The following is a 23,584-nucleotide window of genomic DNA, read 5'->3' on the forward strand; positions in this document are numbered from 1 at the left end:
TGGAAAATAATTCAGTTGCAGAAATAATTTTTCAACGGGGCCAGAAAGAATCTGCTTGAGTTAAGTTATTGAACACTTCTGTATTTGCTGTAACTGTAGCAAAAGCTTCTGGAAAACCTTGAGCAGAAAGAAACAATAAACACTTAAAAAAAAAAAAAAAAGATAAAGGCACATATCAGAGAATCACAGAATGGTTTGGGTTGGAAGGGACCTTAAAGATCATCTTGTTACAGCCCCATTCTGTGGGCAGAGACACCTTTCCACTATCCCAGGCTGCTCCAAGCCCTGTCCAACCTGGCCTTGGACACTGCCAGGGATGGGACAGCCACAGATTCCCTGGGCAACCTGAGCAGGGCCTCAGCACCCACACAGGGAAGAGGTTTTTTCCCAATATCTAATAGAAACCGATTCTCTTTCAATTTAAAGCCAGTCCTCCTTGTAAATAGTCTCTCTCCATTTTTTTTGCAGGTCCCTTCAGGTACTGAAAGGCCACAGTCAGGTCACCCCAAAACCTTCTCTCCTCCAGGCTGAACAATCCCAATTCCCTCAGCCTTTCCTTAGGAGAGCTGCTCCATCCCTCTGATCATCTCAGTGCCTCCTCTGGACTTGTTCCAAGAGCTCCATGTCCTTCCTGTGCTGGGACCAGAGCAGAGCAGAGGGGCTGAGCCAGCAGGTTCCAGGTGACAAAAGCAATGCAGAAACAGCTCCCTACCCCAGGCCCTGCCTCACAGCCTGTCATTCCAGGCACGTCCTGTCAGGATTAGATGAAATTTCATACAAGAACTTGCTTACTCCTTCAGAATTCAGTTTAGGAAACAGAGCTGTCAGCTCCACTATTCTCAGATCACCTGCACACAATAAAATTCATGAGGCACTGCTGTTTGGAGAGCTGTGTTATAAAAAGCCATTTCTGCAACGTTTTCTCTCCCAAATTTCCCATTGATTAGGAGTTTTGCATGTGGAGTACTTAAAGGAACAGGCTTCAGCTGCCAGTGCCAAAATCTCTGGTTTTGAAAGTTGTTCTGCTCTACCTCAGGCTGCTGAGTAAGGGCTAGAAGAGAAAAGAATTAGCAGTGAGATAGGACAGGGACCGAGGGGAAATTTCAACAGAGAAAGGAAAGGGGGGAAGGAAGGAAGAGCAGATAAATCAAAAGTTGCTGAAAAGTACAGGAAAGTGCAAAGTCCAGCCTGTGCAATGTCAGGGAAAGGAGAAACCAATGCTTAGATCCACTGTTTAACCAAAGTGACTGGAAAAGTGCAAACAGGAAGAAGGGCAACTGCAGAAATTGCACATTCCGGCAATACAGACAACTGTGGGAGTGGTGAAACAAAAGCAACACAAACCTCATCCAGACCCCTGGAAGAGCCATGGAATATTGAGCACCCAGTTGGGACCACGAATTGAACAGCAACCACGTTCTGCCTAACATTTGGAAAGAATCCATGGTTGTGATGGCAGAAAACAGCATTTTGTGTTCCCTTTAGCGTCAGTGCTGGTGCTTACCGGGCAGTCAGGGACTGGTCAGCAACCACGATAGAACGAGGGGAAAGAATTGCTGCACAAAGTGCCAGTCATGGTTTGCATTGATTGGAGCTGCCTGCAGCGGGGAACGGGCACGGCCAGCGGGATTGCAGCGGAGCTGGGATGCCATCGTGTGACTCCCTGAAAAATTACACAACTGCCTCAGCTTCTGAAACACCCTCAAGAGTTTGTCAAAACACGGAAGGTACTGCAATATAAGACAAGCTCTAATTTTTAAATGCCACGTACAGTACCCACTCTGCCTATTTTTTATTTTTTTTTAATGCTGGCATTGTTTTGATGATTGACTGAAAGCATCGGGATTAAAAAGAAAAAAGAAATCCTATCCAAAATGCATGTGCTCGTCTCTTAAGTTTGAACAGACGAGCCATTTCTCGAGAACTTTTTCCTCTAAAATTGTCACTTCAAGATGGTATCCCAGGCAAATTCCAAGCTCTCTGAGCCACTCTGAATATAATGTGTGTGTATGTATAGATATATATAAACATACATGGTAACAGTGTGTTAATAAAGTCACACTTCACGTATTTTTCACCACCCTGAGGTGCCCGGGACTTTAATACAGTGCTTTAATCGATAAGGTGGGCTCATGTCTCTCAGGTCAGTCATGTCTGTGGCCAACATGAGAAAGGGGGAACTTCACCAGTTCAACCATTTAAAAATCACGCTAAGGCGCCAGGACTGTGCAGGTGACCCCTCAGATCACCGTCCTGCACCGGGAAGCAACCGGACCTTTAAGGCTTCTCGCGGGGCAGGCAGAGATGCCGCGGAATGGCCACCGTCATCTTATACCTCAAGAAAAATGTTATTTAAAACCCACAAAGGTCATGGTGGCGCTCGGAACCCGCCGAGCCCCGGCCACCGCCGCCGCCTCCTCAGCCCTCGGTGCCGCCATCCCGCCCGGCTGATGTGGCGCTACCGCCGGGCTGTACCACACGGCCCCGCCGCCGCGGGGGGTGCGCTGACCCGCCGCCCTCGCCGCGCCCCGGCACAACCGCCTCGATGTCGACGAAGCACCGCGCGCCTCCCCTCTACACCAGCTTGGTAGCGCCCGCGCGCGCGCCGACTGCCTTCGGGCGAAGCCATGGTGAAAGATTGTAGGGGGACGATAGGGCGCGTTTCGAGCCAGTGGGCTGTCCTGTCACCATGGCATTGTGCTGTCACCGGCTGCCTAGAGCTGCGCAGCGGCATGTGCTGAGCGGCCGCACACGCAGGGAGTTAAATGTAACGGTGACCCCCAAAAAATGGTTCGGCCGGACCCCACCTCAGTAGAATGGACAGCGACGCCATCTTGGCCTCAACCACGGCAGTCAGGAAATAGGGGTTCCTGGCGTGCAGTGGAGTGAGAAGGCGAAGAAGCCGCCGCTGGCTGAGAGAGACGGGGCTGGAAAAAGCGCCGGAATCGTCTGTGTCCGGAGGGGAGAGAGGGCGGCGGAGAGCGGGAGCGGCGGCGGGGACAGGGATCCCCCTCTGGCCCTGCGCGCGTTGGTAGGTGCCGGCGCGCGCGGGCCGCTGGGCCTGGCGCACATGGCCCGGCCGTAGGAGCCGCCCCGCCCCTCCCCCGCCTTTCCGCGCCGCGCTCCGGACGGGACCGGCACCGGCACCGAGAGCCCGCAGCGAGCACCGGGCACCGCGCACCCGCACCCGGGCACCGCACCCGGCCCATGCAGGACACCGAGGAGAGCCCCGCGGCCGCCGCGCCGCCCGGCGCGCAGGGCCCCGCCGAGGAGCCCGAGCACACGGACGCGCCCCCGCCGCCCGCGGAGCCGCCGCAGCAGCAGGAGCGGGAGGAGGACGAGAAGGAGGATGAGGAGCAGGAAGGAGCAGGCGAGTCCGAGGCGCCGCCGGGGCCCCCCGAGCCGCCGCCCGCCGCCCAGGAGCCCGAGCAGCCGCCGGCCGGCCGGCAGAGCCCCGCCAAGGCCGAGCCCGAGCCCGGCTCTGAGCCCGCGGCCGAGCCCAAGTCCGAGCCGCCGGCCGAGGCCGAGCCCGGCGCGGCGCAGGAGAACGGGGAGGCCGCGCCCGCCGCCCCGGCCGAGCCCGAGGATGAGATTTCCTTCAGCGACCCCGAGGACTTCGTGGACGACATCAGCGACGAAGGTGCGGGCGGGAGGAGCCGGGGGAGCCGGGGCCAGGCCGGGCACCCGCCCCGCTGCTGGGCACCTCCACATCCTCTGTGCGCGTCTGCATCGCAGCTGTGCTTCTTAAATTATCTTCTTTCTGAGTTATGTCTGCACCGCACAGCTCTGCTGTCCTAAATCCTACTGCTAGTGGTTCTAAAATCGCTGTTACACCTCACTTGTGGGCTGCCCTCGGAGTGGAATCGTCAGCAAGTCTCCCTTCCTTTTGTCTCCGCTGGTTAAACTCAGCTGTAGAAACAGAAGTTTGAAATGGTTGATGTGGTCGTTGCAAACTGTGTTTCGTCGTTCTTGCTTTTCCCATGCACCCAGAATGAAATCCGTAGGTAAATAGGGTTTGAGGAGAGTTAGTGCTCGTGAAGATGTGATGTAGGTACTCTGTGACAAGAAAATAGGGAAAAATCGTTTCTACAGTTAAAAATGTCAGCCCAGGCTCTTTTAAAAGTAATGGATATTGACTGCCTTAATGGCCAAGGTGTTGTGTAACAGCACAGACAATAAGTGCTTATACATGGGCTTGTCATGCAGAAGTTAGAACTCTAATTCAGTGTTTTTCAGATGGTTCTTTCCAGATAAATTTTCTTAGTTTCTGAATAGTAAAAGTACTTGTTTCCCCCTTATTTGTTCAGCATTTGTGCTGTTTTAGGGTCTTCTGTGAGTGCATTCTATCTGTTACAGGGTCAGTTACAGGTATGAAAAGTGAAAAGATGTTTCTAAAGCACAGGATTGTGAATCAGCCAGTTATCTCACCTGGCAGTGGAATACAGGTGGTACAGGTGCATTCTTGTGTTCCAGGCCTGTGTTTAGTTTAATAAAACAGCAGCCAAATATCCTAGATTAAGGAAGTGTTTGCTGTTCTCAGTTTAGCAGTCTGTATAACAGATCTTCGAACTTTTACTTTGTTTCTTAAAGACACTTTGGAAAATTGCCTTGGAGCTGGACTCTTTTTGTTAAGTGCTTGCTTAATACACTTTGTGTCCATCTGGGATTGTCATTTCAGCTCCTTCTTGGGAGCTGGGTGTATTTTCCATCCCCACCTATTTTGTTGTTAATTTCTCAGCTGTGTGAAATCCAGTGTTGGTGGCTGAATTGCAGCGTTTAAGTTTAGTCACTCTTGCTGGTCTGGCTTTCCACCTGTGTATATTGCTCCTTGAGCTTCCTAATTCCTTTCCCATTATTCTGGTGTCTCCCCAAGGAGAAAAGCAGCCCAGTGTGACCCAGCCAAGGCTCTTTCAGTGCTCATGATAACACAGATCTTCAGGAGCACCTGTGAGATGGGCCAGGTGCAGCACTGGAACATCTCAGATCCTTTACTAACTCTTTTCCCCAGAGTGGGGTTGGCAGAGGAGAGCAGCTGATCCAAGTTAAAGCAGAAGGGATGTTGGACAACCACTTAGGTACCAGAGAAGCTTTAGTTCAGATAATGACAGTGGTCCTTAAAATGCTGCTAGCAGAAGATAGCCCTGTACCCACCACACCCTGCTTCCCTCCTGGCTGCAGCAGGAGCAGGCTGAACCAGCTTCTTGCTCTTTGAAGATTCCTTTGTTCACAATTTTGAATTTAAGGGCACAGTGTGGGAATTTGTCTTCAGTCTGTTGCAGTTTTGATTCAATATAGGGTGTTGCATTCCTGCTCAGGAATCTGAACATGCATTCTTTGGCCTACAAAGTCTTTTTGTGAGAAGTGGCTATGAAAAAAAAAAAGGCTAAAGGAGCCTTAAAAATTACCCTTTTGTGTTTTACTTTGGTTTTCTCCTGTGGCTTGTAGACTCCTGTGGAAGTGTCCTTATGGGGATGCTTTCATTTTATATCTTTTATATTTTTATTTGTAGTTCCTACATGCACTTGGAGATGATCTTTTTGAGTGATAAATATTACAAACAGCAACATTCTGTGGATGCTACATAATCTTGGTGGTAATGGGCTAAATATTTGTGATTTTTGTTGTGCCAGATCAATGGGAAGCTTCATGTGTAATAACCTGTTGAAGCTTAAAGCTGTAGAAAGCAACTTTTTAGTAGTTTGAAATTCCAAGTAAGCATGTTTCTCATATTTCTTCATTGCTGGAGATCTTTACAGTGATGTTTCTGGGCAGAAAAAAGTCTTGAATTACAAAACCATCAAAAATCTAATGTCTTCAAAATATCACCACATACAACATCTTTTTTAGTTTGTTCTCATATTTTAAGTCTTTCTCTGTGTGTTTGAATTTTTTTTTCCTAGTTTGCATGCTATAAATAGTCAGACTCTCCAAATTTTATCTAATTCAAAAGTATGATGAGGTGAATTTATTTTCTGTGTAGTCTTGTATTTTATAGTGATCTTCACATAATCTTAAAACTTACTGCAAATATTCAGAAATTAATATATTGGAAGAATATCCAATGTGAAAAGATGTGTGCTTGTCTTCACAAAGCTTCAATAGGGCTTTCAGTGTCTTGCCTTAGACCTTCCTTTTTTTGCTTAATTAAAGGTTTAGATGGAGTGTGAGTTCTTAATTATAGTGATGCAGAGACATTCAGGGCTTCCAGGATGGATAGTTTTGAATTATGCTAAAACTTGTGTAATTTGGGAGGGAGGCACAGGTTGCATTTATTTTTATCAAAGTCATCTGGTTATAATTTGAGCAAGAGGGCTGGTCAGAGGTCAGGTAGTAAATCATGGATTTGTCTGTGCTGTTGTCAGCTTTGAGGACTTTGTGAGCCACTTCCATCTCCTGAAAAAAACTAACAGTGCAAGTGTTGACAACCTCAGTGTGTAAAGTGTGTTTTTAAGAAAGACTTCAAGAATTGGTTGCTTAAAGTTAGCCATGAAACCACATAATCTTGTCAGTCAGAATGTGCTGCTGGGGTGTTGTGCATTCACATCAGTTGTTTTTCTGACAGAACCTTCCTTCACTACCAAGCTTCTTAAATGATTCTTGAAATTTCTTGAAATTTGAAGTCTCTCTGTGTTATTACTCTTACTGTTCTTTTCATCTTTGTCCTCCCTCCTTCATGATGAGAGCAGTGCCTTAGTTTCCTGTCTGTGCTGTCTTTGCAGAGCTGCTTGGTGACATCCTGAAAGATCAGCCACAGGAGGCAGATGGAATAGACTCAGTGATTGTTGTGGATAATGTGCCCCAGGTTGGACCAGACCGACTGGAGAAACTGAAGAATGTCATCCACAAAATATTTTCCAAGTTTGGTAAAATTATCAATGAATTTTATCCAGAAGCAGATGGAAAAACAAAGGGGTAAGTCATGATAACTCCAACTGGAAAAAGGACTGAAACACAGCTCTGGCTTATCTTTGATTATTAGTGTCAATACTTTGTGGCCAGTTTTTATGGTGACTTCATAGTTGTTATCATCATCTTCTTCTTACTCAGCCTATGCTGTCCTGACATCAGTCTCAGTGACAAACAAGTTCCTGAGGGAACTGAGAAGCTTAAAAGCTCATTAGGCTCCATAGTGGAGAGTGGTGGAAATTAATTCTGGAAACAGTTTGGCTGGGTTTGGAGACAAATTTCTGTGCTGCACCAGGAGTTTTTTCTTAGTTTTCTGCCATGGCAGAAGTTAAAGGTTCCCTTGAGCTAAAAACTTAGTAGCAATGGCTGGACTGTTTGTTGCAAAATAGGTTGTCATTATCTGCAGCATATATTCTGAGTATTGGAGCAATCCATACTTTAGAAGGCATAAAAAGAGTTTTCTGGAGTGGAGGGATTGTTGATTCTAATATCAACATGAAAATTATTCTGTCTCTGTGCTCATACCTCTGAGACACTGCTGGTGTTCAGGATCCATTAGCTTTAGTCTGCTGGGCTCCAGGCTGGGCTGGATTGGGTGGCCAGAAGGAAGCTGAGTTCTGTAGTGGAAAAACAATGGTGATGCTTTGAGCTGCCTGTGACAGCAGGGTACAATTCCTAAACATGACCTGTTAGTCAGCTGGGAAGAGCTGTGGGTATAACCTGCATGTTCCTGTCTCTCCCTGCTGTCCTGTTGTGTTTTGTGTTGAGCTTGCATTCACTGCTGTGACTGACCCATTCCAGAAAGGATATCAGATTAATTGAGGTCAGGCCTAGACAGCTAAAAAATATGTGCAAATCTGTGGTCAGAATGGAGATTATTTGGTTAGGGACAAGATAAGAAGTTATTTTGTAGATGCTCTGCACTGAATTCTTAATTCATCCCCATTGTTGGTTCTTTATTTCAGGCTGTTGTATAGCCAACAATGTCTTGTTGACTTTGGCTTTCCTTCCTTGCAGGTACATCTTCCTGGAGTACATGTCTCCTTCCCATGCTGTGGATGCTGTGAAGAATGCAGATGGATACAAACTGGATAAGCAGCACACTTTCAGAGTCAACCTCTTCACAGACTTTGATAAGTGAGTGCAGCAATTGTGTGTTATTTGTACATTTGGGGACTCTAATCCTGAGTGCCTGCATGGAGTGTAACCAACCAAATTGCTCTTTCAGGTACATGACAATCAGTGATGAGTGGGAAATCCCTGAGAAACAGCCATTTAAGGATTTGGTAAGGAATTTTTGAGAAGTGGAAAGAATATTCAGCTTAATTTTAACTGGTTACTTCACTGCTGCAGTGTCCATATGAAAATAGAAATGATGTGTTAATGGTGTTGTAAATAGCAGTGCTGATCACATGCTCCTTCATGCTCACCATCAGGCAGTGATGGGAGGAACTCAGTGCTTCTGCTTAATAGTTACACATAGTGTAAAGCTCAATTTGCTCTTATTATTTATGAGTGAATAATAATTTTGTACAAGTCATTTAAAAATAGATTTTCAGAAGCATCTTTATATTCTTAACTGTTTGAGGCAAACTTTGGTGTTTGTTACAGTTGCTTTGTAAATAGTGTGATGAAAGAAAGAATAGTTAGTTTTTTCTTTAAAAACCAAATACCAATGACTTCTTGTTTAAAATAAGTATTAAACATTATCAAAAACCTTGAAGGTCCACCTGTTTATGGTGTGTTCTCAGCCTCCAGCATGCAGTAGTTGGAATTTTTTAATTCAAAAACTTTTTTGCAGTTGTTAGACCCCAAAGTTGCACTCTCTGTAAAATCAGCTTCCACCTGCCAGGTAGACAGTAATTTGTGGAACTTGTTGACTTAGCCTCTGACTCACTAATAATCTTTTGCTTTGTTTTTCTCAGGGGAATCTCAGGTACTGGTTGGAAGACCCTGATTGCAGGGATCAGTACAGTGTGATCTTTGAGTCAGGAGACCGGACATCCATTTTTTGGAATGACATCAAGGAACCTGTTCAAATTGAAGATAGAGCAGTGAGTGTCCTGGAAGTGCTGGAGAGTGCAGATACACTGCCAGTCTCCTTCATTTTATGACATTGCAGCTTTTTAATTAAAAAAAAAAAAGGGCTCTTTTCCATTTCTGAAATTATTTTTTCTCCCTTGTGAAGAGTGGTGAAATCACATCCTTTAGAATTAGACTTAGCTGCTTAGGTAAGAAAACTGTGAACTTTTAAAAGTTTATGGTGGTGGTTTTTTTGGGGTTTTTTTTTTGGTAACTGGTCTATGATGCCCATTAGTTTCCTTCATCTCTCTGTTATAGGTGATTCAGAAAGACCTGAGAATGCAAAGTCAGAGTTTGAGGAGCACTATTCATTCGAGCTGAATATGTGCTTATGTTTGCTGCTTCAGATGACTCCTTGCTTTTGTGCTGACCACAGAGGTGTTAAAGAGGAATAGCTGGTTTGGTAATGGCATAAAAAAGGGAGTTAGTCTGCCTGTCTGCTGCAGGCACTGGACTTGCTGGGAACTGTTAGGACCCAGGAGCATTTTCCTTAATAACCATTTTGCATTACAGTAGGAGGAAGCTGGCTCTGGGATGGTGAGAATATTTGCTCATACCATGGTCTGCAGCTGTGGTCTGTATTGCTGAGATTTCTCTAACTTAGCTGAAGGTCCAGAGCTGTGTTGTTTAGAAATTTGAAATACTTACCCTTACTTCTGACAACAGTATGTTATTATCAAGGCTGAAAGAAGGAAATCCAGGGTGTTAGGTGGGTTTAATTGCTATTACACAGAGAATGTCACTGTACCTGAAAAACATCTTTGGTGATCTGTAAATTGAAATGGTCTCAATTGACAATTTTCAACCTGAAGAATATGCACTGTACATTATGTGCACAGAATAAATCTCCCCAATTACCACAAATCCTGAGATCTTCACTTAGTAAAGGGATTTACAAAATTGTACTGCTACAAGCCATGCATGAATTCTTTCCCTTTTAGGGACACAGCATGAAATTAAACTTTTGTGTGGTTTTTTTTGTTTTTTTTTTCTCAAATCCAGAGGTGGACAGAGACCTATGTCCGTTGGTCTCCCAAAGGCACCTACCTGGCTACATTCCACCAGAGGGGCATTGCTCTGTGGGGTGGAGAGAAGTTCAAGCAGATTCAAAGGTTCAGTCACCAAGGAGTGCAGCTTATTGACTTTTCACCCTGTGAAAGGTACAGAGCATGATACTGCTTTGGGCTGAGGGGACAAAAACATGAGGCATCAGCAGCATCCTCCAAATCTGGAGTGCTGAAATTAATTGCTTAAGATTTTTTTTTTTTTTTTGAAACATTTAAGAGCTCTGGATAGAAGGATAAAATAATTCCAGGTCTGAGATGTATTTTCATTTGAGTTTTCGAGTAACACATTTGGAAGCAGTTGGGTTTTATGCTTTTTTGTATTAAAGAGATTATTTGCTTTTCAGTGCAGAAGCCCAGCATCCCTGTAATTTGGGTTGGATAAGGTCACTGATCTTTGGTTTGAAACCAGCCTTAGTCTCATGTCTAAACTATGTAATAAGTAACAGTGTAATTGGTGAGTTCTCCTCCCTTGTAACATCAATATGGAAAGACTTGCATGCAAATCTGGAACCTTTTCAGCCAGAGGGATGCCAGGGAAACTTTCTCCTCCTTTATCATCCTGTTCTTATTTTTCCCTCCTGTGAAAAATACCATTAGATCTACTGCTGTTTTAAAGTGCCTGGTATTTAAATACTACTTGGATGAAAGCCTGCTGGTATTGACATGTTAGATGAGGTTTCAATAATGAATTGGATTATTTCTTTTGTAGGTATTTAGTGACCTTCAGCCCTCTGATGGACACACAGGATGACCCTCAAGCTATCATCATCTGGGATATTCTGACTGGCCAAAAGAAGAGAGGCTTCCACTGTGAAAACTCAGCTCACTGGCCTATTTTTAAGTAGGTTGAGAAACAGAATTGGAGTAGAGAGTTGTGGTCCCAGACTTCATTTAATAAAAAGGCAGTTCCAATTTATTATTTTTTTCTTTCTTGCTTAGATGGAGTCACGATGGTAAATTCTTTGCTCGAATGACTTCAGATACCCTCAGCATCTATGAAACACCTGTAAGTTCTTGTCTTTTTGCATAATGATGAGAGTAGAAAGTGCATGTGTAAATATAAGAATGTTATTAACTTGAAAATTCTTCCTTTTCTCATCTTTTAGTCTATGGGTTTGTTGGACAAAAAGAGCTTGAAAATCAATGGAATAAGGTGAGTCTGTTCCCTTGTAATCATAACTGTTCCTTAGCTGGAATCCTGGAGCAAAGAGCTTTACTGTTGAGGTGGTCAAATTAGACAAAGTGGCAAAAAGAATTGGAAAATTCTCTACTTGATGGAGCACACTTGATAGATTCTGTACTTTGAATTCATCTTTGTGGTATCACTTAATCCAGGGTCTAGCTTGAGAGTTCTGTTCCTTGTCTACAAAACAGGCTGGAATGCAGTTTGTTGGGGAATATCTCCCTAACAAGGTGGTTGTGCTGGCTTAGAGCTGTGTGCTGTGTCTGCACAAGACACATTGACTCCTCTGAGAATTTTTAAAGTACATCTCTGTAAAGCAACAGGAAAATTAAGTGTACCCAGGTGCAGGAAGATGGTCTCTATGGTAATTTAATAGGGTTTATTTTGGCCCATTTGTTTCTAGATCTTTGGCAGTTATTCTGTGTATATCCCCTGCTTTCTGGTAAGATGTACTGATGAGACAACATTGGTGATATAGTAAATTTATATATACTCTTTAGGTATCATTATTAAGTGCCTCTTAGTTATGTATCTGTGCCTGTCTTTATTATGGAGTTGATCTTTGTGCAACATTCAGATACAATGAGGAAAGTGCTTTCTGCTTGTAGTATTTCTAACTGAAATTGAAATGGCATGTTTTTAACTTTGTTCCTATAGAGACTTCTCATGGTCTCCAGGTGGTAACATAATTGCTTTCTGGGTGCCTGAGGACAAAGACATCCCAGCAAGAGTGACTTTGATGCAGCTGCCTTCCCGACAAGAAATCCGCGTGCGGAATTTGTTCAACGTAGTAGATTGCAAACTGCACTGGCAGAAGAATGGGGACTACCTGTGTGTGAAGGTGGACAGGACTCCCAAAGGCACACAGGTACATGGATTCTGATTTTATTGGGAAAATTTGGTTCTGCCTCATGCTTCCTTTTCTTACAGTACTGTCTTTAAATAAAGGCAGTGTAAATTTTTTAGTTTTTTTCCATTTGAATTTGAAGCATGTAGAAAGCAGAATGTATGTAATGTTTGCATCCAGGATTTGCTTTGACTTTACTGGCCCCCTGGTCTCTGAGAGGTCTGTGCCTCACCTCTTCTGCTCAGCATTAAGCAGCTGTTGAACATCATGTAGGTCAACCTGCATAATGTGCCACGTACTCATCTGTCTTAATTAAATTTTATAACAGTCTGAAAAAAAAATTAAATGCTTTTTTACAATTCTGATATTATTCTTTATCAGAACAAATATGGAATGTTTTTAGTAAGGAGGCATATTGTATTTATCTGCTCTCATTAAAGAAATAAACCTTGACTCACTCTCATCCTGTGTCCTAACAGGCTAATTGTGGAGTTTCCTTCTATGCCTAGTGATAACATTGTTTACTCTGCTGTTTTTGTGCTGGGTAATGAGCTGGTTTTGCCCTTTACAGGGAGTAGTGACCAACTTTGAAATATTCCGCATGAGAGAGAAACAGGTGCCAGTGGATGTGGTGGAAATGAAAGGTAATGCCAAGTATTTCCTTACTTTTGAGCTTGAACTTTTCTGTAGGGATGCTTATGTTTTATAAATTCTTGTCAACACATGACATAATTAGGAATTTACCCTTTGGGAAAGAGCTGGATTTTAATGTTGGAGAATATCTCACGTAAAAATGAGAAATCAAAACTTCTATTGCTGTTCATGCTTGTGACTGACTTGAAAAATGACAGAGCTGGAAATGTGTTATTCATAAAAATGGTAGGGCTGATAATATCAATGTATTTTGTAGATGATGGAATACTTAGAACTGTAAGCTAACTCCCTGCAATTGCCTTATCAAGCTGCATTTTAAAAGAAAGTCTATAACTGATGAGTTCCCTCTTTGGTAACTACTTGTAATCAGAGGTTTGTATTGTCCTTTAACTGAGTTGTGACTCTTCTTATTACAGAAAGCATCATAGCCTTTGCTTGGGAACCAAATGGAAGCAAGTTTGCTGTGTTGCATGGAGAAACTCCACGAATTTCAGTTTCCTTTTACCATGTTAAAAACAATGGGAAAATAGAACTCATAAGTAAGTGAAAAACAAGTGAGAAGTGCAGATACTAAACATTTTGCATGGTAATAGATGCAATAATCTCAATCTTAGTGATTTTTGTGAGATATTAGTGGGGTTGGTGCTTGTAATTGACGGCATTAGATTGAGATCTTTTTCTGAATTTACTTTGTTTCTTTTCAGAAACATTTGACAAACAGCAGGCAAACACGATATTCTGGAGTCCCCAGGGGCAGTTTGTAGTATTGGCTGGCCTCAGAAGGTGAGTGTTGCACAGGTTGCTGAACACCACCACATTGATTTTAAAAGAGGAAGAGAAGTACAGTATCTCACCAAGAAGTGTTTGGTGTCCCTGTCAATGTTGATTGCTGTAATCCTGATAGAGCTGTGCAGAGCAGAGATGCAACTTTCTGATGTATCTTAGTGGCTTTGCAGCTTTTGCTTCCTATTTTTGCCACACCAAATAAAGAATGCATTTTTCAACAAAAAAATGGATATTTAAAAACACCTTCCAGCTGTTTAAATTAAATATTGTCTCTGAGCCAATCCAGTTTGGACATGCTTAGGGTTTTTGTGATGCATTTGTTTTCATCACCCTGAGCCCTTTCACAGGCAATACCTGTTAATGACAGTGCTGCTTTGTGAAAGAAATAGCAAGAAAGCTTCACTTTAGAGCAAGTGTAAATTATTGTTGTTTACAGTCAAGTAATATTTGCTTTCATGTGCTGTCTAACAGCATTGCTGTTCATCTTAGAAATCTTTTATTTAATCTCTTCTTCACTACTATGATTGTTATACTTCAGCTGTAGCTTGCCCAGAGTGTGCTTTTACTGTGACTTTTACCCATTTTATTTCTATTTTTCAGGGTCCCTAAATATAGAAACAGAAGTGTTGTTCTTAGGTGGCATTTTTTTTTTTACCCACCACATTCCTTTCCAGCCACAAAGACTGGTACAAACCTGTCTCTTGGCTGCTGTGAGGCTTTGTTTGTAATGAGGAGCTGTAGAGGTGCAGCTTGTGAAATGTTTTTAAAGCCCAGGCTGTGCTGGTGTGTAAAGCCATGTCTTGTTTTGCCTGTGCAGCATGAACGGTGCCTTAGCATTTGTTGACACATCTGACTGCACCATGATGAACATCGCAGAGCACTACACGGCCTCGGATGTGGAGTGGGACCCCACGGGCAGATACATTGTCACCTCTGTGTCCTGGTGGAGCCACAAGGTACTGATGCACCTCTTTTCTCCACTCCTGCTTGCTGGTGCAGTGATATTGGAAAGGGCTGTTGATTAGGAAGAGGAAATGAGCACCTGTCACTGGTCAAATGAATTAACCTCCACCACAGTTTTAAATGTTAATTTCTGAGCACTCCAGTATTAAGTTAAAGCTTATGTTGGCTGAGCTGCTGCACTGCTCTTCCAGGTGGACAATGCATATTGGTTATGGACCTTCCAAGGCCGTCTGCTTCAGAAAAACAACAAAGACAGGTTCTGTCAGCTGCTCTGGAGACCACGACCAGCTACCCTGCTCAGCGAGGATCAGATAAAGGTGGGGTATGCCAGGGATGTTGTGCTGACATGGATTTGGTGTATAAAGCATACTCAATGTACTCTCTCTTCTTCAGGATGAGGTTTGTTACACAACTGCTTTTTGCCCTGAGTGTGTGAATAAACACATTGCTGTGTGGGACCTCATTTCTGGGAATGTCTGCAGATATTAACTATTATAAGCTCAAAATAGAAGTGGTTACCAGTTGTTCTTACAGTTAGGGTATGATGAAAGGGTATAAAGAAGAGTAAATTGAATTTTGCTCTTCAGACTTGGCTAGTTGTTTGTGTACAGAAGCACTTACATGATCTATAAGCCAGGAGGCACAAAATTATAGTGAAGTGGAATTGTCTGGCAGAGAGATGTTTTTCAGAAGGACAGAGCCTGCTTAGGCCTACCAAGGGAGTTCTTAGAGAAGATGATGGTTGTAATTGCTAGTCTGATACTCCAGTTGAAATAAAATTTTCTGTTCCACAGCAAATTAAGAAGGATCTGAAGAAATACTCCAAGATATTTGAGCAGAAGGATCGCCTGAGCCAGTCCAAAGCTTCAAAGGCAAGACACTTTTAAAATATAATGCAGATTAAACTCTCTCAGCCTGTCCTTAGTTTGTACTGGGGATATGTAAGTTACATTTCCTGTATCACTATTTGTTTGATCCAGATGATTAGAATTAGTCCAATGGGTGGTTCAGAGAGGTGCTACTGTAGAGTCTGCGGAGGAAGTGATGGTGGTAAATTTCGAAGTTCTTAGCATGTTGCTGCATTAGTGTTTAAATGAAGAAGAGCTCCTGAGCAGAAGAGCCCTGTGGTCAGAGGAGGTGCTGGTGCGAGCCCCGTGGCTGGGCTGCTGGCAGGGTGTTGACAGCCGTGTCCCCGCAGGAGCTGGTGGAGCGGCGGCGCACCATGATGGAGGAGTTCCGCAAGTACCGCCAGATGGCGCAGGAGCTGTACCTGGAGCAGCGCAGCGAGCGCCTGGAGCTGCGCGGGGGTGAGCCCCGGACCCTGCCCCTGGGGCTTCTGCCTTTGCATCCTCAATCCTGGCAGGATTTAGGGGAAAAGGGATTGGCTTGACCTTGGGGGAAAACTGTAGTAGGAGGGGGTGATGCCTTGGTTGTCTCTGAGTACATTTCACGTGTGCTTGTTATGATTCAAATCACCAAATACCCCTTTGCCTCTTGTTTCACTGCTGTCTAAGGGCTGTTTCTGCCAAGAGCAGCAAATCATTCCATTGCTGCCTTGTTTGTGTTCAGTATTGATGTTTTCTCCGTTGCAGGGGTAGACACAGATGAGCTGGACAGCAATGTCGATGACTGGGAGGAGGAGACTGTGGAATTTTTTATCAATGAAGAAATTATTACCCTCGCAGAACCAGAGTAATTAATAAAACTGTGGTAAGTTAACTCTGAGAGAAGCTCTCTTTCAGCTATTGATATAGAGTTGATAATTCACTTCAGGGAGTTATGTCTGTCTGTTGCACTGGTGAATGTGTTGTTCTCTGAGTTAGTTTATGTTTTTTTTGTGGCTGGAAAGACAAGGTTTTTAAAAAAGTAATTTCAGACAGTCACATTTGTGAGTTGTACTGAACAGAATACTTTGTCCATCTCGTCTTGCTAGAGAGATCAAACCCACAACAGAGCCAGGGTCAGCTTATGAACACAGTGTTGCAGACCTGTAAGTTCTGTCAGCAGGAGGAATTGTAGTTGTTATGAGATAGGAATTTTGCCTTTTGGAAGATTTGCATGCTAGTCCAAGACTGGACAGAGTTTAAATAGTGTATTAAAGATTGGGCTGATAAAATTTTGAGATGATGTTTAAATATCTGCATGAACTCAGTTATTATTTTCTAGAAAAGTTGGATAGAGTTCACGTGGTAGCAGATTTTTGTGTACTGACTGGCGTGACTTGTTGGGAAATCTTGTATTTAATTCAGTGTTTTTCCTAGCTCCTTCCTATGAATTTATATATTTTATGTTGGCAATGGAGGCTACTTCCAGCCCCTGTTGTAGGAAATGTTCTTTAGTGAGCTTGACATTGTATTGAGGAGGAAAAATACTTTCACAGACACTGACAGAATTTTAAATTTCCAGTGGGTTCCTGCTGTGTCATATTTAGGATTCACTTAAGGAAGTGGAAGGGCAGACTGGAAATATGCAGCTGCAAGTCACCCTGTAGTTTTTCAGCCTCCAGATACATCTAAAGAGCTCAGGTGCAACATGTGCCTTTTGGAGCTGTAGAAAAATAATAGCCTTGATACCTTTGACTATGTTGGAGTCTGGCTTATGTGTTCCATATGTGGGAGATCTTTTTATTGAAGGAAGAGGGCGAGAAGCTGCTTAGTGTATAGATTTAAACCACATGAGTTTAGGAAGAGGTGAAACACAAGCTGCTGTGGCCTTTCACCAGCTCAGCTTCTGAGGTTGAGGTGTTTGTGTAAAAGCACAGTAACTAACTCACCTCTTTTTTTTTGTTTGTTTGTTTTTCTGCAGCTCCACCAGATCTTGTGCTGAAAAGAAGTTTGTTTTCCGAAAGCCTATATCAACTTTGGAATTCTTAATCCATATTCTTGCACTCTGGAAGGGTGGATGCACCAGATTTTCTCCATTCTGACACATTGTAGTGCCTTTAAGTCTTGCTGCCTGCTGCAGTGAGATACTGGAAAGGCGCTGCTTTTAAATTTATATAATTTTTTTTCTAGGATTTGATTTTGTTTTTTTTTTCTTTTTAAATCCACTACTACCAGTATTTACTTCCTGACTCCCGTGCAGTCCTTACCAGCTGGCAATTTTTGCCTCTTGCCAGTGAGGTGAGATTCACCAGTGCACCCCTGTCTCACACACACAATGTTTGGGTTCCAGGACTCTCTCTGTGTCCCCAGGGCATGGACAGGTGTTGGTTTGGGTTGGGGAAAAGTCACCAGAACCATTTCTTGTATGATGTGTTTTAGTGTGCTGAAGCAGCACTACAGCGGGCTATACCCTCCTCCTTTCAGATTGTGAAAGGATGTCTCCCTCAAAGAGCTGAATATGGAAATAAAAGCAGACCTATACTAAAAGCAGGCTGGCTGTGTGTTGTTTGTAGGGAATTATTCCCTGAATGATCAAAGTCAAACATTACCCAGTAATGAGAGTGTGTTTGCTGTATTGCCTGATGGTTCCTTTGGATTTTTTTCAAATCTCAGTTCCTCATGGTCCTTCTGGCTTTGTGTTGTGGTTGCTTGGTTTTTTACAATATGGTACAGCTCATTAATCTGTCACATTGACCTGCTTCTGGTGGTAGAGTGACTAGAAAATGACTGGATTCTTAAACCATTTGCAAACTGATAAAAGCCTCAATTACTGGGTTAGTGTATCTTACTAGTGAAAACTGCAGACTTCCAGAGCACTGCCCTGTGCACATGCTTTTTGTTCCTTCTTACAGTACCTGGTTCCATTTCCAAAGCCCTCCAAGCTCAGGATGGAGAGCTCTACTCAGAGCTGGTGCAGCAGCTTCTCTGTATTTATATTTGTGAGTAGAACTGGTATTGTCAGAGCAGTAGGAGAGGCTGGCCTGTTCCTTGCCCTTGGAGAGTGAAGATGTTGCTGTTTCCTGGGCTGGGCAGGGAAATTGCCAAGGTGAGCACTCTTGGATGGTTTTCCTAAGCCCAGGGCTCACTTATTCAGCAGGGTGGGACAGCTCTGGAATGGGAGTTCCTCTGGGCACAGGACAGCTGCAGGTGGCCAAAGCACAGGGATGTTCTCAGCACTTTGTCATCAGGTAATTCTGCTGTGATGGCCAATGCACAAATGCCTCAATTAATTCCTGTGTCCTCTTCACCAGGAAGTTTTCAAAATTATTTTACCATAAATGGTACTGACTTAGTTTCAACAACTCACTCTTTAATCACCACGTGTTGTTTTTCCAAAAGTCTGCATTAATTTCCAGTTTTCTGCATATAGAGAGATACAGTTTTTCCTAGCCTATTTCTCAACTGGAAGTAAATACTTTCTAAAAAAACAGTGCAAAAGAACTTAGAGCACAACTAACATGGAATGGTTTGGGTTGGAAAGGATGTTAAAGCTGGAATCATTTTTATGACCCTTTTCTTGTGAAGAACTGACTTCTCAACCACTTTTTGAATCACAAATGGAGCTGGAAGGTTTTTCCCCGTCTTCATGCAATGAAGGTTTAATAGGCTACTGTGTTTTATTCCTGGCTGTTTCCTAAGTAATTAAATTTAATGCCAGTGTTGAATGAATTGAGTTCCCTTCTAAGATGCTTCTCTGAAGCGTGGATCATCAGTGGAGGAAAAAACAACACAAAAATTGCATCCAGAATTGTTCCTGCAGCAGCTTTGGAAGCTGATGAGATCTTGCACTGACCTGCAGTTCAGGCCTTTTCTCATCTAACACCATTTCTGACATCACTCCCTTCAATTACTTTATCCTTTCTCTTGTGCTTCGTGCTTCACATGCTTTTTGCAAATTATGTGCTGCTGAAATTGCTTTATGGGAATGTACTTGGTAAATTATCCTCTTTGCCATATCTGGGAATAGCAGTGGGAGGTGGAGTAGGGAGGAGGGTCCTGTGGGATTGAATCCATCTCTGGAGCTGTGAGCTCCCTGCCACTGCTCCTCAGCCTGTGCCTTTGGAGGGCTTCAGAAGGATGGCCAAAGCAGAAGCAGGTTTGTAGCTACTGTCTAAAGCTGTGTGTGATGGGAAAAAAGGCTTCCCACAGCACTTGTACTTCCACTGAGTGCCCTTAAGGGTCTGGAATTTGGGTGGGAAATAAAACAAATCTTAAGCATTAAGATAGTATCTTTCCTTGGTTTTGTTTAAGTATTGTATTAAGTATTTTTAATGATTGCTCTTAAATAGCAGGATTAACTGGACCAATTTGTATAATCCTGGGCTAGTCTTCACTCTGTCTTTATTTTGGATTTCTAATAAATATTCTCATGACCTTTTAACCATCTACAGCCCTTAATACAACTTCACAGAACAAATTTTGGTCACTTGCTCTATGAAGTTTTAACTTCTTAAATTCTACTATTTTTTTAATTAAACCTTACTGTAACTTTTATGAGCTCTGACTCTTTTACCGTCAATGAATACAAAAGGGGATCTTGTGAGTTTTTTTCATGGGTTGTTGTAGTGCATGGACTCCTGGTGGTCCTGGGCTCCCTGATGCAAGCAGGGGGAAAAAAATGAGACTTTCACTATCTGCATATTTAAAGCAGAAGTTGTGTGTAAGTAATCTGCAGGGAAAATTGTGCAGTAGGGTGAGTGAGGCTGGTTGTGGTGGTGTCACAATGATCCTCATTGTCCCCTTCTCTTTGGGACCTGAGTGACAGATTCACAACAAGCAGCCAAAAGCAGCTGGGATTAAAGTCCTGCCGGAGTCCTCACAATTCCTGCAGGGCCTCAGCATCCCTGTGCTGATCCCAGGAAGAGGAATGCTTTGAAAATGTAATCCTCTCCCAAGTTTTAACCTTCAACCCCATGCCTCTCAGTGAAACTGAAGCACTGCTCTCACAGTGTGCTGAAACAGGATTGGGGCAGACACAGAAACCTCTGCTCGAACTGGAATCGCTTAAAATAAAGTCAATAAAATGTGGAATACCTTGCATTCCTCTCTAATGCAAGGAAAAGCCTTAGTACTCGGTGTGACCTGGCTCCACATGCTGCTCTTTGGGTTTGTTTTCTTACCCTCTGTGGCTGGGGCTCCCAGATGCAGTGATTAACTGGACCATTCTGGAGTTTAAATCTGTCCAAGAGACTTGCACGATCCCTTCCACCTCCTGTAGCATTTGGGATTATGGTGTACAGGATAATATTTTTAAATGCTTTTAAGAGATGTGGGAATGAGCTGCTCATAGCAGTATCCCTCAGCCCTGTTTAGAGAGCTGATGAAACTGCCATTAACTTATTCTTGTGAATATTAAAAGCTGTCTAAAGCTAGGGAGTTCACCTGGTACTCTGAGATGTTCACAGCTAAGAAATATTCCTTTACTGTGGCTGTAACTACCCAAAATTGTCTATTACAGTGCTTGAGACTAGGAGCTGTTGATGAAACCCTCATTTAATTGGTACATGGCTCATTATTGTGGAATTAAATCTGGTTCCTATAGAAACTAGTTGCTTGTGACTGGTGAGGCTGTAGAACAGCTCTGTTTTGATAAGTGCTCACTGGGCACAGCATCATTCCTATGAAATGCTTTAACAGCATCAGCTCTTCTGCCAGGAGCTGCTAAGGGGATGTCACTGTGTTTTATGAGAGCAAAAACAACCATGCAAAGGTGAAAATAGAATTTTTCAAATCTCTGTTATTATCTGTGATCCCAGAGGCAGTTCTTGGGTGGAATTTCAAACAGACCCTCTGCCAGGCAGAGATCTTTGGGACTGTGCCACTCACCCACAGTGAGTGAAGGCCAGAGCAGGATCCCAGCTGCAGGTGCCCCATTTACCCCACAGCAGCATTTCCTCTGAGGCTTCACCTGTACTTTAAACAGGCTCGAATACACGTGCTCTTGTCTGTTATTAATAGGGAAATAGGTTGTGCCCTTGTGTTTCAAATCTTCCAGTCAAGTTATGTCTGTGTTTCAAGCAGAGCAGGGTGTTTCTGACTGAGTTGTGGCACGAGGCACTGGCACTTAATTGCTACTTTATAATCACTCCAGTCCTGCAATGAATTCCAGATGAATTCCAGCTCCCGAGGAGCCCTGTGGGACCTGCACAGATCAGGGCCAACTTGCTCAGATCTGGTTGAACAGGCTCATAATGACTGTTACCTGGGATTAAACAAAATGGGTACTTAGTGAAATGCAATTCCCTTTCTTTGTCATGGATAACTTTAACCCGTGTTTAGGGAGCACCAGGGCAATCTGTAATTGTGCTCAGCTCTACAGCTGTGGGTACCATGCTCCCAGCCCTCCAAAGGTTCCTGCTGGCTGCAGCAATGACACAGCTGAGTTCACTCTGCCACCTTCCCTGTCAATCAGCCAGAGTCCTGCTGTGCTGGAGACAGAAACAGAGGCAGAGGGAGGAGGAATTTGTCAAGACAAAAGTGCAAATCATGGGAGAACGAACTGACTTAAACTTCATAAACTCCATTAAACTCTCTAGGCTTTAAAGCTCTAATGTTTTGAGTTTGATGAACAGAGAGATGCAGCAAGAAGCTGTGACTGTGGCTGGTGTTTGCCCAGAGCTGAGCCCTGATGCAGGGAGCTCTGGGTGGCCTCAGCACACAGAAGCCACTTGTGCCTGTGTGTGCAGGTGGCCCTTTGCCCCCAGAGGTGCTGAGGTGGAGGAGGGAGCTGCACTCACTGCTGGCAGAGTGGGAGAGCAGGGCAGCAGGTACAGGTGAGCTCTGGGGCTGTACCTGGGTACAGGTGAGCTGGGGCTGTGTCTGGTACAGGTGAGCTCTGGGGCTGTGCCTGGGTACAGGTGAGCTGGGGCTGTGCCTGGTACAGGTGAGCTCTGGGGCTGTACCTGGGTACAGGTGAGCTCTGGGGCTGTACCTGGGTACAGGTGAGCTGGGGCTGTGCCTGGGTACAGGTGAGCTGGGGCTGTGCCTGGGTACAGGTGAGCTGGGGCTGTGCCTGGTACAGGTGAGCTCTGGGGCTGTACCTGGGCACAGGTGAGCTCTGGGGCTGTACCTGGGTACAGGTGAGCTGGGGCTGTGCCTGGGTACAGGTGAGCTCTGGGGCTGTACCTGGGTACAGGTGAGCTCTGGGGCTGTGCCTGGGTACAGGTGAGCTGGGGCTGTACCTGGGTACAGGTGAGCTCTGGGGCTGTACCTGGGCACAGGTGAGCTCTGGGGCTGTGCCTGGGTACAGGTGAGCTGGGGCTGTGTCTGGTACAGGTGAGCTCTGGGGCTGTGCCTGGGTACAGGTGAGCTGGGGCTGTACCTGGTACAGGTGAGCTGGGGCTGTACCTGGGTACAGGTGAGCTGGGACTGTGCCTGGGTACAGGTGAACTCTGGGGCTGTACCTGGTTACAGGTGAGCTGGGGCTGTGCCTGGGTACAGGTGAGCTCTGGGGCTGTACCTGGTACAGGTGAGCTCTGGGGCTGTACCTGGGTACAGGTGAGCTCTGGGGCTGTGCCTGGGTACAGGTGAGCTGGGGCTGTGCCTGGGCACAGGTGAGCTCTGGGGCTGTGTCTGGGTACAGGTGAGCTCTGGGGCTGTACCTGGGTACAGGTGAGCTCTGGGGCTGTGTCTGGTACAGGTGAGCTGGGGCTGTGTCTGGTACAGGTGAGCTGGGGCTGTGCCTGGTACAGGTGAGCTCTGGGGCTGTGCCTAGGCACAGGTGAGCTGGGGCTGTGCCTAGGCACAGGTGAGCTGGGGCTGTACCTGGGTACAGGTGAGCTCTGGGGCTGTGCCTAGGCACAGGTGAGCTGGGGCTGTGCCTGGTACAGGTGAGCTGGGGCTGTACCTGGGTACAGGTGAGCTGGGGCTGTGCCTGGGAGCAGAAGAGCCCCCATAATGGACACCAGGCATTCCACGAGCCTCTGGCTCTCCTGGTTCCTGTGCAAGCACTTGCTTTCAGATCCTGCCAAACTCCTGCCTTTCCTGAGACACAGCAGGGACACAGCTCCCCATGCAGTGGCACTTCTTATTTTCCACTTCTGCATCTTCCACCTCTTGCTCACCTCTATAAGAGGCAGGAATTGCAGAAGGCTCCCACGTACCTCTCCTACATCGCTGCATCTATTTACATATTTTTATTGTGCCCTTGTTATTTACCTTCATTTTCAATGTAAATCTCATTATTTTTATTGTGCTTCAGCTGATCTCTCTC

The 23,584-nt window shown here is 44.7% G+C and overlaps 1 protein-coding gene across 1 annotated transcript; it reads left to right on the forward strand.

The window, feature by feature from the left end:
• Nucleotides 1–3,071: 3,071 nt before the first annotated feature.
• EIF3B (eukaryotic translation initiation factor 3 subunit B) lies at nt 3,072–17,862 on the forward strand. The gene is made up of 19 exons (XM_079320672.1): nt 3,072–3,640; nt 6,720–6,912; nt 7,924–8,043; nt 8,135–8,192; nt 8,832–8,960; nt 9,991–10,148; nt 10,765–10,896; nt 10,995–11,061; nt 11,162–11,208; nt 11,896–12,106; nt 12,657–12,729; nt 13,156–13,278; nt 13,444–13,522; nt 14,343–14,481; nt 14,680–14,805; nt 15,283–15,360; nt 15,687–15,795; nt 16,081–16,198; nt 17,294–17,862. The coding sequence occupies exons 1-18, from the start codon at nt 3,208–3,210 to the stop codon at nt 16,182–16,184; spliced, it is 2,379 nt and encodes a 792-aa protein (XP_079176798.1). The 5' UTR covers nt 3,072–3,207; the 3' UTR covers nt 16,185–16,198; nt 17,294–17,862.
• Nucleotides 17,863–23,584: the final 5,722 nt, after the last annotated feature.

The sequence above is a fragment of the Erithacus rubecula genome (assembly GCF_903797595.1).
Source record: "Erithacus rubecula genome assembly, chromosome: 17".
In the NCBI taxonomy this organism is placed as follows: domain Eukaryota; kingdom Metazoa; phylum Chordata; class Aves; order Passeriformes; family Muscicapidae; genus Erithacus; species Erithacus rubecula.